General features: G+C 46.9%; 5 protein-coding genes across 5 annotated transcripts; all 5 read left to right on the top strand.

Moving 5' to 3' along the window:
• Nucleotides 1–2454: 2454 nt before the first annotated feature.
• Nucleotides 2455–3944, top strand: HD556DRAFT_1234771 (uncharacterized protein; the record flags this gene model as incomplete). The annotated part of the gene is made up of 3 exons (XM_041297686.1): nt 2455–3111; nt 3160–3539; nt 3587–3944. 3 exons carry the CDS (start codon nt 2455–2457, stop codon nt 3942–3944), a joined length of 1395 nt encoding a protein of 464 aa, XP_041161610.1.
• A 3726-nt stretch (nt 3945–7670) lies between these two features.
• HD556DRAFT_1213429 (glycosyl transferase) lies at nt 7671–8022 on the top strand (the record flags this gene model as incomplete). Its single annotated transcript, XM_041296616.1, has 4 exons — nt 7671–7697; nt 7733–7785; nt 7838–7911; nt 7961–8022. Coding segments are annotated over 4 exons (216 nt in total), but the record flags the coding sequence as incomplete, so codon positions are not given.
• A 1896-nt stretch (nt 8023–9918) lies between these two features.
• Nucleotides 9919–11103, top strand: HD556DRAFT_1471182 (uncharacterized protein; the record flags this gene model as incomplete). The annotated part of the gene is made up of 3 exons (XM_041308436.1): nt 9919–10116; nt 10752–10910; nt 10939–11103. The coding sequence occupies 3 exons, from the start codon at nt 9919–9921 to the stop codon at nt 11101–11103; spliced, it is 522 nt and encodes a 173-aa protein (XP_041161608.1).
• Nucleotides 11104–11378: 275 nt separating this feature from the next.
• On the top strand, nt 11379–12562 carry HD556DRAFT_1441784 (uncharacterized protein; the record flags this gene model as incomplete). The annotated part of the gene is made up of 6 exons (XM_041306357.1): nt 11379–11486; nt 11545–11590; nt 11638–11749; nt 11809–11914; nt 11991–12125; nt 12179–12562. 6 exons carry the CDS (start codon nt 11379–11381, stop codon nt 12560–12562), a joined length of 891 nt encoding a protein of 296 aa, XP_041161607.1.
• Nucleotides 12563–13087: 525 nt separating this feature from the next.
• Nucleotides 13088–14586, top strand: HD556DRAFT_1441783 (uncharacterized protein; the record flags this gene model as incomplete). Its single annotated transcript, XM_041306356.1, has 6 exons — nt 13088–13127; nt 13680–13847; nt 13898–13967; nt 14016–14241; nt 14305–14395; nt 14447–14586. The coding sequence occupies 6 exons, from the start codon at nt 13088–13090 to the stop codon at nt 14584–14586; spliced, it is 735 nt and encodes a 244-aa protein (XP_041161606.1).
• Between the last annotated feature and the right edge of the window lie 331 nt (nt 14587–14917).

The following is a 14917-nucleotide window of genomic DNA, read 5'->3' as shown; positions in this document are numbered from 1 at the left end:
AGTCGGAGGAGATAAATCTTCCATCAGAGTGACTACTGCAGTGTGTGAAGTTGACTTGGTGCATTCTTGAGCTGAATGGCCAGGTCCGCCACAGAATAGGCAGAGTTTATTATCCATCTGCCTCTTAAGCTCTTCAGAAGTTAGCTTTCCATCTTTACCTAGCTTGGAGGTAAGATACGGAGCTTTAGAAGTGGAGGAGGATGCGGGAGTAGCAGGTTTGTCAGATTTGTATCTCAAGGATCTGGATGGGTTGGAATTCATCCAGTCAGACATGGGTTGCTTAGGTGGATTAGAGGTGGTGGGTTTGGTTTCTCGGGCAACTTCTCCCTTCCATTCCCAGTATCAGGTGTCAATGGTCTGGGCAAGGATCTTGTATTCAGAAAGGGTGGAAGGTTTACCCATGCAACTGATTTCATCTTTGATGTGAGCTGGAAGTCCATTATAGAATTGGCATCTCAGGGCACTGTCACCCCAGCCACGGACTTGTGAAGCAAGACATTAAAACCCTACAACATATTTATTAATACACTGTCCGTCGCGCATGTGGAGCTGCTCAAGCTGCATTTCCATGTCACCGGATAGATCGTGAGGTCCAAAATTGGTTTGTAGTTCTAACATGAACACAGAGTAATCATCCATCCAATCCGGACAATCATCAGAGTCATCAGATAGGAGGTCTGGTTTAAACCACTCGAGTGCCATACCCTTAAGGTAGGATTGGGTGAAATTGACTTTTGCCCGTCTGGTATGGAAAGACTTAGGTTTGCTTTGGAAATGGAGCTCGCATTGGATGAAGAATGCATGAAGCTTCCGAGGTTCAGTACCATCGAAAGTGTCGGATTCACAGATCTTGACTTTGGAGTCTGCAGATGAGGTGGTATGATGATTGTTGCATGCAAGGTTGTCAATGGCTTCAGAGAGCCAGAGCATGATGTGGTGTAGCACTCGAGCTCGCGCTAGGCTCATATTCAGTTATTCCATGATCCACGTCAAATGCCCACTGCACAATAATCACTTCCCGTTCAATCCAACACTTTGACATCAGACCCAACACTTTGACTAGTGGACCCGACATTTTCCCGTGCACTTGTCCTATCCGTGTCCCGTCCTGTCTTGCTAGCCCCACTAGGTGCGTAGTTGATTATTTCGCACATTATTCACATCGTAGCAAGCACTATTACATGTTTTCTCATAGTCCACAGTGCCTCGTGTTTATTTATATGTATTTCAGACCCAAAATATTTGGCTGCTACTTTCGCCTATGGGTTCCGCATTTCTATGTACTTACATATATATGGGACTGAGATCAAGCATTATTCAGGATCGAGGTGGTAGGGAGCCATTTCCTGACGCTTTGTGGTCAAACCCAATATTTCGTAGTTCTTAGTTGACATTGTGAATATTACTGCTCTTTCTATCCAAAATACCCATCATTATTAATATTCTCTGCATACCGCTCGCTTTCCCGACATTCGCTATCATTATCATTATCCTCCGTAATCCGCACCCAAAACCCACTAGCCCACTAACCTAAAAACGTCGGACTTGTGATTATACCTTTGGACTTTGTTTCCTGCACTCAGACTTTTGATCACTTATCATTTCGCTACCTTCAGACTTATTCCAGATAGCTAACCCCTCGGGTCGAACGCACTTGTCTAGCAAGTATAGCAGACTAGGCCATGCAAGACCACAACATTTTTATATTGCTGGTTACTTACTTCGTGTAGTGTCCAGCAATTGTTGTCTCGTTACATCGGATCGGATCTAAGGTCCAAGGTCTGGATGAGAAGTGTGGATATATGGGATATGACACTGCTTTCCAATGCTATCATTGTTGTTATACCTTCATTTCTAAGAAGCACTTGAAACTAATACTACCAACTATGATTCCCAGGCTTTTGAGATATATGAATTGATGCAGAATCTCAGTATTTTGATCATATTAATCCTGGAAGTACCCTCTATTCATAGGATATGTATTAGCCCACCAAAAGAAATGTTTTTGAAGTTTGAAACCTATTTCTGTTTTGACCATATAAATTTAACTGAGGATCATTTGTGATAAGATATATGCTTACCATTTAGGGCACAAAACTACTTCTATTTGGTCATATTTGGTAGTTGGTCTGTGCACTGCTCAATTTATATATTTAAGCTAGTGTAGTTATTCCAAAAAATCATTATCTTTACTCATCAGCATCACTTTGATCTTCTCACTATATTGCTCTTCATAGACTTCATTGTCCAAGTAGGCATTTATATTGTCATAGTGACTTATAGCTAAATATTTTATTTCACACCACTAGACTTCTTCCTGCAGACTCTACTTCAGCAAAAAGCACATTTCATGACTTCCTCAACAAGGTAAGCATTTTTATTACTGTAAAGCTTATATGTCTGATGTTATATAGTAGGAAAAAAAGAAAAACAACAGCTCTTGGCCTTGATATGATGGCTCTAGTCATCAAAGAGGTTTCAGAAAATTCAAAATTTCTTGAGTTGTTTTCCAAAGCAGCACATCCTTATTCTAGAGCAGTCTTTGAGATAGCTCTGATAAGAATATGGAAGAAACATTCTGGCCAGTCAGAGTCTTCTAGCAGGGATTATTTTTCAGATTTTATTGTGTCTTGTGGCAATAGGAGATTATCTGATGATCTTGCTAAAGCTCTAGACATTTTTATCAAGGAAAAACATGCCCAAAAGTTGGGCAAAAATCTATTAATCAGGCAGCTTAGGCTGGATCTTTCTACTTCTGCCAGAAACAACTTTTTGGACAGCATTCAGAAAATCACACTATCCTGTCTACAAACACCCTATCCTCCCAAGGGCCATTGGATCTATGAAGAAGCTGCTGCCTACAACTGCTGGAAAGACTGGATTGTCTCTGGTCACCAACCAGATTCTCGCATACCTCGCAAACCTCTTCTTCACATTAATCCCTCTAACCTCCAACTAGTGGTGCATGAAGCAGAAAGCTGCATTATTAGGGATGCAGCAGATTCCAGCATCATTGCGGTAGTAATGCGAAATTTCTGTGGCCATCCTGGGGTATTATCTTGGGTTGATGAAGTCATCTGTGATGTAGTGCAGGAAAAAAAAAGCATCAGGGTATGTTGGTTTTTTTTAATTAGAGCATAACTAATATACACACTTTAGCTTGAAGATCCAGGCATTCTTGCTCAGATAGGATATTCTGCAGGATCCCGCTCTGCATCCAAATTTGACTGGGTGAAAAACCTGCTGACAACCAGACTCTCTTCTGATGAGGTGGATGCACTGGACTTTAGTTCAAGTTCAGTTTTTGCACTGTTTTGGAATATGTGCAAGGCTTCACTGCCCCAGGAAATCATTGGTGATTTCTGCAACTTTCTGGAGGCCAACAATATCTGCCGCATGGACAGAGTAGGAAATTCTACCAACAACTTGAATCCACTGGGCCGATATGTGGTTGGAACAGGAGAGAATGGTGTCTACTATGAGTTTAATGGGGTGGAAATGGCACCTCCAGCTGGTGTCTTTGCCTTAAATTATTCTAGGTATGTTTGATTTTAATGGTTGATAAATCCATTAATTATTACATTAGGGCAACTCATTCAGAGATCCAGCCTCATAAATTTGCTCTTTCATGGACAACCAACCGATCACCTCAAAGTATTGGTGGACACTTTTATACCAGCTCTCATGGTATTCAGATTAAAAGTGCTTCCAATACTCTTGTGGTCTGGCAGCCAAAGGATGTTCATGGCACCAGTCTTCAAGTTCGGAACCCTGATGATCCCAATCCAGCCTTCATCCAGACTGGAATGGCTATAGTAACTTCAAATAGACTTCCTAATGCATGGAAAAAGTACAGGGACACTAATTCCGGAATCACTCAATTGCAGTTGGAGCTACAAGGGGAGGAAGTAGATGACACCCCAGACACTTACCCTACTACTTAGTGGTATTTGTACTCCCACCTAGAAGTTTGCACTGCACATACATGACCAAATGGTCACTATCCAAGCCTTCGTGTTGTGGCATTGAGAAATATCATTCTGGCAATGTAAAAATTTAGTCGAAGTTTGTTGTTGTTGTCGATAACAGTAGAGGTTAGTGGCTCAGGCCATTGGCTTTGGCTTTTGAGAATTCCAGCCCAGGCCAAAGCCCTTGGTCAAGCCATCAGTTTAGCCCAGCTTAGCTCGGCCCACGGCTTGAAGCCGAGCCAACTTCTCATTGGTACCGTTAATGTTGCAAGTATCAACATATCACTTGCTCTCTCGCTCTCTCACTGACACTGACAATGTCTGCTGTCTAGAGACGAAAAAACAGACTTGAACACACAAGGCATCTCAAGATGGTTCAGGAAACAGTGCACACCCCGCTATTTGCTCAGTGACAAGTCATTTTTGGAAGTACGTGCCGTGTTTGCAGTCCTTCTCATTCATTATAAGTTACAGCAGTCACATTCCAGGCTGATGCTGCACGTTGTCCTGACTAGTTTGGTGGTGTTGACCAGCTCTCACCAATATTTTTGCCGGCATGGGAAGCTCATGTTGACGTGAGTGATCACCATTTCTATTGTGTAGTTACTATCTAGACCTCTGCTCTCAGTCCTCCCCAATGGGTGGTACACACTCAGATTCCTCTGCAAATGCACTCCTCGCTCCTCCACCGCTCTCCACCCAGAAATGGTGAAACGACCAAACTTTCGCAGCCTTCAATGCCTTCGGTGTTCCATCCACATGGACTCCTCGCTCGCCTGTCGTTAGTCATTCACCGCTCTTCGCCTGAAAATGAAGCGCCGGACGAACTTTAGCAATCTTCCACGCCTTTGCAGTTAGATCAACATATGATCCTAGCTCGCCTTTCCTCAACCTCGATTTAGCACTGACGAAGAAGCCAAATCTCATCCCACAGCGCCCCTGCGTTCGCATCCAGATGCCAGCCATCTTCACTCTTGCACTGTCAACCCCACATCAACAAGGAAATCGAATTCCTCCAATGCCCAAGTTGTCCTCGTGTTGTTGACGTGGCTGCAGTGCATGACGAGCATTTCGCTATTCAATTTCGCAGCAATCGGTAACAACCTTCCAGGTGGTATGAGCGACTGTTCTAACATGACTGCTGCATTCTCAACGAATCATCTCTTAGCTCCGGCGCTCATCTGCAACACAGTTGTATGGAAGCTTTCACCAGCAGTCACGTATTCCAACTACTTGGTCTACCAGATCCTCGCGGAGGCCAGTGTTCCACCCGGCGTCATCCAGTTCATTCCCAGGCGACTTCCAGGAGTCGTCGCACAGGCGATATCGCACCCCAACTTTGCAGCACTCCACTTCACAGCACCTTTATATTCAAGAAGATATAGCAAGACATTACAGCAAACCTGGACAAGTACAAAGGGTATCCAAGAATCGTCAGCAAGACAGGAGAGAAGAACTTCCATGTCATCCACAAGCCAACATAAATTCGAAATGCAGTTTTACAGAGCATTCGAAGCGATTTTGAGTATCAAGGTGCGCATATTGTGTGTGAGTGACACGCAATATTGACAGGCATGTGCAGGCAGGTTGAAGGCCGTTTCTCCTTAGTTCTACGTGAACGGTACCTTCGAGATGATATATCTTGCGGCGTCAACGGCTGTAGGGCATGTAACACGACAGCGCAGACTGTCCTTTCGCGTTCCGGGGACACCACCCACAAAGATTTCCCCACAGGGCATTATATTTTGTCTGATATTAATGTGTTTCTTGCACAGGTATGCATACGAGTACGAGGTCGTGCACGGCGCTGATACTTTACAGATGGACTTGATCGAATCCAATTACCACGCCCCCCATCATCATCCTACAAACCGCTATGGAGGAAGTCCGTCACTGGTCATTACCCTTGTATAGTCGCCTCAAGGCCCTCACGACAACTGACGAGCGGAAAGTATGGGTGTTTTACAATGAGTTCAGGTCGTGAGTCATCTTCACGAATGCACCTATATTGTCAAGTTTTGCCCTGTTGCGGTTAACAATATGTTACTTCGCCTCCTGTTCTGCACCGAACCCAGTCCTTGGTCTTGAAGTCATGTTCCATACTATCCTTCAAATCTTGGTGTTCTCATGAAGTGTCGCAAATGTCCCCCATTACTGACATATGCGTCATAGAGAGACTGCTATCGTGCGAGAAGACCACGAGACGCCGAACGACCGGAATGATCGAGGTTGGTGATGCTCAGATTTGTATCTTTGGATATACGAATAAAAACCACACAGGCATCAGGAAAGCCGCAGAGTGGTACAACGCGCATCTCACACTAGCACACCCTCTGATCCGAGGTCAACCAAATGTAGCGCTGCCAAAGGTTGTGTCGATCACAGACGACTTTGCAAATCGCCAAAAAGCAGACAAGGAGAAAATTCCATGCATTTCAGGTATGTATCGTCTGATATATACTTTGCGTCGCTTTCTCAAAGAAGTCCTGAAGTGCACAATTATGTGGACGGGATGAAAAACTCGGATCAACTTCTCGATCTACTTTCGGCGACTGGCTCAGACGAAGTGGAACCTACCAGAGCTGTTGCAGGGCATACTGTGCTCTATGTTGATGTGCGGTGGGTATGGCTTTGCAATTTCTTGACACTTATATCGCGTTTTACAGCATCTTCCTATGTCTACCCTCGTAGCGGGAGTCAAAGCTGGTCAACTTCATCAAGGTCACTTCAACGCAAATCAATATAACTACCTCGAGGTTTGTGATGAATGCATCCGCTCGTGCCAGTGCTGATTTCTTCCAGGGTACCGTTCCTGTCCCTGCGTTCACGAAACCTGTCCTTCTAGTGGGCAGGGAACATATGAACCGAGCGGTTCAGGGTGATGTCGTGGCGGTCTAAGTGTTCAATGAAAGAGAATGGAAAACACCGACTGACGAGGTTATTGACCAATTTCAACTCCGGCAGTGTTTCCCGAGATACCTTCGGGCACTACGGTCTTGCAAGCCCAATCTATACACATTTTACCAGTCCTATCCGTCGCTTCCCGGGTATGTAGCCCGTGCAACGCTCGTCACTTTCCTTTTATTTACATCTACATTTCTCAGATATCCTCGTGCACCGCCAGCTTGCTGCCGCTATTGGTTATACACCACTACATCCATCTCTTCACTCCAAAATGCACGTTGAGCGCATCATGGAAGTTGTTAACAGGCGCCACCGGATGGCACAAATGGCGGGTCGTGCCAGTGTCGAATTATACATTGGGCTGGCCCTCAAAGGTCGTAATGAGAGAAAGGGAGGTGACCGAGGATGCCTTTGTCATTAGGACATTCCGGAATGGTCTCGGGGTGTTTGTGTCCAAGTATGTTCCATTCATGGTAGCCCGATTCGTCCATGCACTTACAAGATCGCAAAGCGAACACCTCAATCATCGTACTTGTATGGAACTCTGAGCTTTAGGGAATCATGAGCAGTATGAAGCAAGTCGAGGATAGGTTCAACGGGAAGTTCTAGTATCCTTACATCTTCCTCAATGGCAAGCCCTTTATGCTTGGATTCTTGAAGCCACTAACAGGCTATAAAGCCACATACGGGCCCTAACCAATGTCACAGTAGCGTACATGTAGCGTGACGATTTCCAGGTAGCGTTCCGTGCGTATGCTAAGTTATCATTGCTACTTCTGACTAACTGCTCCTAGATGCCGGAATATGTGTCACTTTAACTCTGGCGTATGTGATCGTAATACCTCTTGGCGAGTTCATAGCTCTTCTATCGACATGAGCTCTTGCAGGAGTACTGGTACTATTGGAGAGTCGAGTGAGTAGACGCAGCCGAAGGAGATGCGATGTAGCTTACTTTCCCCAATCAGGCCAGACATCCAGCTTTTCTGCGACGTGGACTACGATCCCTTTCTCATGATGCAAGACCAAAACAAGGTGTGTGGTAAATCAAATGATGCTTTCACTTATACACCAGTCTCAAACATCGGCAGGCTTTACCATAGCAATATCCAAAATCCCAGCTACCATCCCAACGCTATGGAACGTTGTAAAGTGTAAGCGTATTATCAGCCATCTGTGATGTTGGACTCGCCCAGGTCACTTTTCTTTTTCTTTGCTCGGGCACTGCATGACAGCTAGTGCGATTTGGTCAAAGTACGTATGTCAGAATATTGTGGTTGGCGTCTCACTGATACTTCCCAGGTGCGCTTGATACCCTCAGCACTTGTTATCTCCCTGCTATGCACATACTCACCCCGTAAGTCTCTTTATACTCAATATGGTTGAATCATGCGTCTGGCCCGTTCTGCTCCGTTCTTATGTACGATCCTTAGCCATTCGACGGAAAGGGCTCGACTCGGATTCATAAGTAGACCTTGTGGACAAGGGCCATCGGCGAGAAAACTATTGGTCTCCCAGGCACGCCTTGAACCAAACATGTATGTTCTTCTGTCAATTCGCTCAATATAGATAAATAATAAAACTTGGAATGCTAACAGAATCGGCGATCTGATTTCCAATAGATCTTCCCAACACAGTTTGTGTTGTCGTCCGACGGTCCCTTGTACATGCGTCTTCCAGTATTCGTATCATCATTTCTGACGCCTTACATCTATTCTAGGCAATTCTTCCTTCTCCGAACTACTTTGTCCGTCACATGGATTGTCCAAATACACGTTTCCCTCAACTTCTCAGCATCAATACACCTCGTGTCGTTCAAGCGACCGTTTGCCTGCCCTAGGAGCAACTGTGGTTGATTTATCGATGCCAATCGGTGTATGTATGTACGCATGCATGTTTTTATCTTGTTAGCGCTTCACACTGATGGTTGCGCTTAGCATGGCTTCAGCAGACCTAATCTCGAGCTTGCCATGCTCATTCGCTACAGTCGAGCGATGCATCGATGAGTACTTGAGTCCGTGAAATTCATTCATTTTTCTTCTCCGGGCTTCACACACTTCGTATTCACTTCTTCATCATTTCAGTGCAAAACTTCGAAAACCAGTAGAATCAGCTGTCTGGTCGCTTGCACAGATTATCGTCGTATTTCAATATCTGGCATCAAGTATCGTAGGCACCAAGGACCGTGTCAGTTGCTAGACAGCCTCGCACTCTGAAGAGAATGAAGATGGCATTGCCGCCTCGATGCTAGCTACATATAACATGTGTATTACCACATGGAGGCGACATCGCCGCTTCTCATCGCAGTATGACCTCACAACTCCCCTTCCCAATTTTTCCACTTCAGTTTCCAAAACTGACGCATAAATATAACTCTAACTCACTCCTCCCCTTGCAGATTGGTAGACTCGCCGATGGCGCACGCACTATGGAGATCGACGTTGATCCTGATCTCGTCCCTGGAGATATAATAGCAAGATGCCCGGCCAGCATGTGGGATGTCTATGTGAGTCGTCATTTGTTCAACGAGATTTTTTTTCCTTTCTTGCAAAGATTTTGGTGTTGTTGACTATATTCGCAAATTTTCCGTACTCAAAAATACGAGCTCGCATCTTCCAAGCATTCCACTCCTAATCTCGTCTCTCCGCAGATATTCATCTACCATCTCTTCATGCACTTCACTCATACGCCTGCACGCAGTTAGCACTTGCCTATGAGGAGGTGAATGACTATGCAAGGTCTGTTTATTGCTCTCACTTTGGGATGCGATTAGCTGCCCTGATTCTCCAGTTATTGTTGCACCGCAGTGGGGACCACAGCGACCGTTTTAGGATCCTTTCTTCGACGCCCAAGAGGAACTTCTACTTCGCAACAACAACCATCACCAGCAGATTCCCCGCCCTCTCCAACAATCCCGTCAACAATAAGACGACGAAGTTTTGTACCTCAAATAAACTCATCTTCAAATAGTAACACCGCAAGCCTTGGTCCAATCTCAAACGTTCTACGTTGCAGACGGTCAGCCGACACCGTCAACAACCAACCAACAATGCCCGCTCCACAGACCCTCCACCGAGCAACAATGTTCTCCAATAACAATAACCAAACCCACCGTATCCGCTTAGTTCCCCACCTCGACTCTCGCCGCACACTCCGCTTCGAACCCATAACCCGCGACCTCAAGGACAATGACATCCCCCTCCACATCGGCCACTTCACAGATCGCTCAGGAATAGGTCTCGCAGCAGTAAATGCTCTAAACACGAACAAACTCGCCTTCAAGAGCAAAGTCGTCTCGTGCCCACGCTGAGATCTGGGCTGACAATGGCAAATTCTATATCAAAGATACGAAATTTTCTTCAGGCACGTTCCTAGGAACCGAAGATATTTATAAGTCTGTAAAGATTAGGGTCGAGGTAGGGAGGGAGTGGCAGGCCGCTCCTAATGCTTTCAAGTGAGTTTTCCCCTATCGATTCATGTATCTCAGTTGATGTTGATCTGTGTTCTAGCACAAACGCCCTCTCACAACTCCGCTCCCTCTCCGCAGACCCCCACAGCCAACCACAAAGCGCAATCGCTCATGGCAAAAAATGAATGCCAAAGACTAACGTCCCCGATCGTTGTATCTGTGCGTCTATTCTCTCCCTTCCTTCCTTCCTTCCTTCCTTCCTTCCTTCCTTCCTTCCTTCCTTCCTTCCTTCCTTCCTTCCTTCCCTCCTTCCTTATCTCCCCGTACCACCGCACGCTATCTCACACGCTAATATAACGCACAGGCCTCTTCGCAGTAACAATCCGCCAAGCCTCATTCATAGCCCCCTGCAGTCACGTATTCCACTATAAATGCATTCGCCTTCTCCTCGAAGCTCACACTTTCGCACTCAGCTGTCCCCTCTGTCGCACATTCGCAGATCTCAAGACGTCGAAGTTGAGATCGAACCTGAACTTGAGCTCGAAGCCGAGGCTGTTTCGTCACCTGAAGAAGATGACGATGACGAGCTCGATAGAGGTGGTGGGGAGAAGGATAAGCTGGTGCCTCACATGGTAAGAGATGGAGCTGAGACGGAGGTAGAGGGCGATGCGAGGGGTCCGCACGCTAGGATACGGACTGCGTGACATGTCATCCATGCTCAATCCCAATCCCAAACACAATCAAATCCACAATGTCAATCACACCCGTACCCAACCGCCCAAACTCATCCACCCCGTGATGATGCAGATCTCGCCGAAGAGTTGATGGATCTGATAGACGTAGATTCGGACGAGGGTGAGTTAGATGCGGAGGCGTTTGTGAGGGGAGGGAGTGGTAACAGGAGCGACAACGGGAGTGCAGAGGGGATGGGTATTAAGGCACACATACATTTACATCACCTTTCCTTTCATTCTCGTTTTCATTCTTCCCCGCTGGCCCACGCTATTATCCTAATATTGTGAGTCAGGGAGGGCGGGTCACCCTAGGGCGGCGCGCTATCAGGTGCACACCTAGTACCATGTCAGTCCTGCGGATGCACCATGCGTGAAAAAGTCCGGTTAATAGTGCTACTCAACGCGCCTTTCAAGGGAGACGAGCTACCACTTCACGCCGCGGAACGTGCTAATGCAGGTAGCATGCCAGGAGAGGTGAGAGCGAGCTGTGGAGGGTGTGGTGCGCAGATTTGTAGGCAATCGAGCGGTCCAGGCATCGACACGCAAGGCCGATGAAGAGGATAAGCGCACTGACACGAGTGAATGGCAAACATTCCATTCTTTATACCTGACGATCCCCTACCAGACTTCCGTGAATACGCACCATCTTTCGCATCGCTGTTGCCAATTTGTCTGCAGACGTCACTTCTGTCGAGTCTGCGCACTTGGCCAGGAAGGCTGACATATATTGCACGGCTGTAAATATTTAGCCAAAGATGTAGGCGGCAGTACTAAGGTATAAACGTAATCAAAAAAGTGATTACCCGGTTAATTTCGGCAAAATTAGAATCACATACCACCCGCAACAAACGCTCGACCTCGCTAAATTTGTTCACCATCCGGATATAGAGGGGGAGGAGGAGGTAAGTCATCCATACCTTTTTTTCCATTGCACCGGCTGACTTCAAACGTTTGTCACCTTACTCTACGCACCTACAGCTCGCTCCCACACTACTTCGTTCATCTCCCGGCTCCATACTACTCGACCTATACTATTCATCTGTTCTTCTCACCTCGTACACTTGGTTCCAACTCGAAGCTCAGCGTCACAATCTTGTCATCATCCATCTTCGCGTTCACACTCGCTCTCCCCATCTCACACTACCCTGAGATTTCCATCCAATCAGTCTCACTTAAGCTCTGCGCACGGTTTGGCTTCGATATGCATTTCCGCCTTGCGGCTGCAGTATTCAACCACCCTCACTCGATATCTCCGGTTGAAGAGGGCAGGTCGTGAGGACTGGACGAAGGTTTCGCGTCATTCACTGGCCTACTATACTATCCATACACCCTGGTTCAACGTCCTCGTGCAGCTGGCGAGCCTCATTCGTGCACCTGCCGTTCTTGACCTCTCCACACTCCTGCAGGATGATCCTACACGCTCATCAGCGAGAACGTGTCTCTCATCTCTGGTGGCCAACTTGAAGCTCAGCGTTTGCAAGTCGCACGCACGCTTGGACGACCTGCCAAGATCCTCATTTTTGACGAGTGTACCTCAGCACTCGATCTAGCCAACCAGACGGCTGTCCTGGAGACGATACTATCACTGGTCCATTGCTCCACGGACACAAAATCGATTTTTTTCGCCCCCTTCCTTCCACAATTTGTACAGACACATCTATCTCATCTTGTAGTCCTCGAAATTCTGCACTCCCCGCACGAAAACCCGGATCAAAATAATCAAGGTTGTCTTGTGTAGTACCATGCGCCAAAAGTTTCCTTTTCCCACTCCTTCTCGACTTCTTACTGGCCTGCTCTCCATTCGCCACGACCTCCAGGCACCTCAACATGTTCTGGACTTGTCAAGTCGCACACAACGATGATCCCGCGCGAAAAATCGCGCCGCCCGCATGTTTTCTTCCCAAGTTATGGCCCGAACTTTGTTCTTGGTGGCCTTACTGGGAGGAGGCACAGGTAAGCTCATAACTTTTTTTCAACGCACTCTCTGACCTCAACTATCTATCATCCTAATCTACAGTGCCATGTGATGTCCCCGCGCAAAAAATCTTGCCGCCCGCATCTTTGATTCTCAACTTATGGCCCGACCTTTGTTCTTGTTGGCTTTCCAGGAGGAGGGTAGGTGAGCTCGTATCCTTTTTTCACGTTCGTTTCTCGTACCAATATGTTCAAATCTCACACTAGGCACTCTAATACACTCCCCGCACCACTCATCTCTCTGACCGCACCACTCATCCGTCTGTTATGGCCTGATCTTCATCCTGGGTCAGTTACAGGGAGAAGGTGACTTAGGTGACCTTTTTCCCTGGCGTCTAGCTGCTGCAAACTGACCCTTTTCATGCCTAGGGACTACCTACACGAAGAATTTCGGTCCCCACACGTCTCCTTCAATGGCCCACAGCCTCACGGCACTTTCTTTGCCCCCTCCGCATCTTGACTCTCGTGCACTCATGCGGATCCTGGTGTTAGTCTCACTCCCAATTGTTTTCGGCCGTCGTTCACGTCAATACATCCACGTCTGTCACATTGGGGACTGCTTCTGCATGGGTCCGAAAGTGTTTTGCCAAGTAGGGTGGGTCTTTTCTTGTCATTTCGTCCTTTAGTGTAAATACGATCAAGTATGTCTCTACTTGACATAATGTTCTTAATGCCATATTCATTATCTCATAGACTTCCGAGACATCGACTGGTTCTGGCTTTGCTACCTACGTCAATCCCAAGGGCACCTCACGTCACTCAATAGCGTCGTTCTCAAGACTGAAGCCGAAATCGGCGATATCAAGCGCGCCCGCATTCTTTTTGACTTTCTCGTCAAGTCAAATCCTAAACACGCCCCTGGTTAGATTGCAGCTGCATGTCTGGAAGAACACGCTGGCTGTATGCTGCAGGTGAACTCATACAAGCGGGTTGCAAGCAGTGTCCAGGATGTATGGCCGGAGGCAGCAAGATTATATGTACGTAAGCCCTTCGTGGTACCCTCTGCATTTTTGCTGATATTCTTTCCAGCATCCCCAACTCCGTTCGGCTACGAAACGAAACTGTCAATCTTGAAGAATCAGCGACAGCCGCACGTATATTACTCTCCCGCACCACGGAGGTGATGCTTCTTTCCGCCGAGCTCTGGTTTTCTCTTACCCGGCTCGAAATACCTGAGCGCGCCAAAGCCGTCCTTCACAAGGCCCTGATGGCGCTTAGAGATGCAATTTCGAACCTCGATGAGATATCCCCTCAAGTATGATCCTGTCTACCGGACTTTTGCACGCATGGTGCATCCGCAGGACTGACATAGTACTAGGGTGACGGGGTGACGCTTGCATGGGCGCGCCCGAAGGAAAGGCCCATAGATCATCCATGGTTAGCATACGCAAGATGGGGAACCGAGTATGGTGCGTGGAACCTCCGGCATGTGGATCTGTATGTGCTGAATCGTGACGCAGGGGAAATCGTTTACTCCCGACTCTTTAGTCAGGATATCGTGATCATCAACTCCGAAAGAGTTGCGCATGACTTGCTCGACCGTCGTTCATATAACTATTCCACGAGACCCCCAGGGCTTGTGCACCTTCTTGTCTTGTGAGGCCCTTCTATCGTTGATGTTCCTATTGGCAAACGAGTCCTAGTTTTGGTCATGACTACTCCTCTACTTTTCTACCCTACTCAGACAAGTCGAAACTTCGTTAGTATATTGTCCCTTCGAGCTCTCTCATCGCACTTATCATTTCTTTACAGACAGGCGAATCCTCCATGAAGCATTACATTTAAGAGCAATGTCATCCTTCCGTCCGATTCAAATGCGCAATACTCGCAGTTTAATATTGTAAACCTACTAACCTCTCCGGAGGTGTATGGAACCCATCTTCACACGTTAGTAATCTCTCCTTTCATGTATTGCGTGGCTGAACCATACT

Source organism: Suillus plorans (assembly GCF_016647745.1).
Source record: "Suillus plorans strain S12 chromosome Unknown HD556scaffold_20, whole genome shotgun sequence".
In the NCBI taxonomy this organism is placed as follows: domain Eukaryota; kingdom Fungi; phylum Basidiomycota; class Agaricomycetes; order Boletales; family Suillaceae; genus Suillus; species Suillus plorans.
Note: the sequence above shows the minus strand (reverse complement) of the source record. Positions and strands in the feature narration are given on the sequence as shown.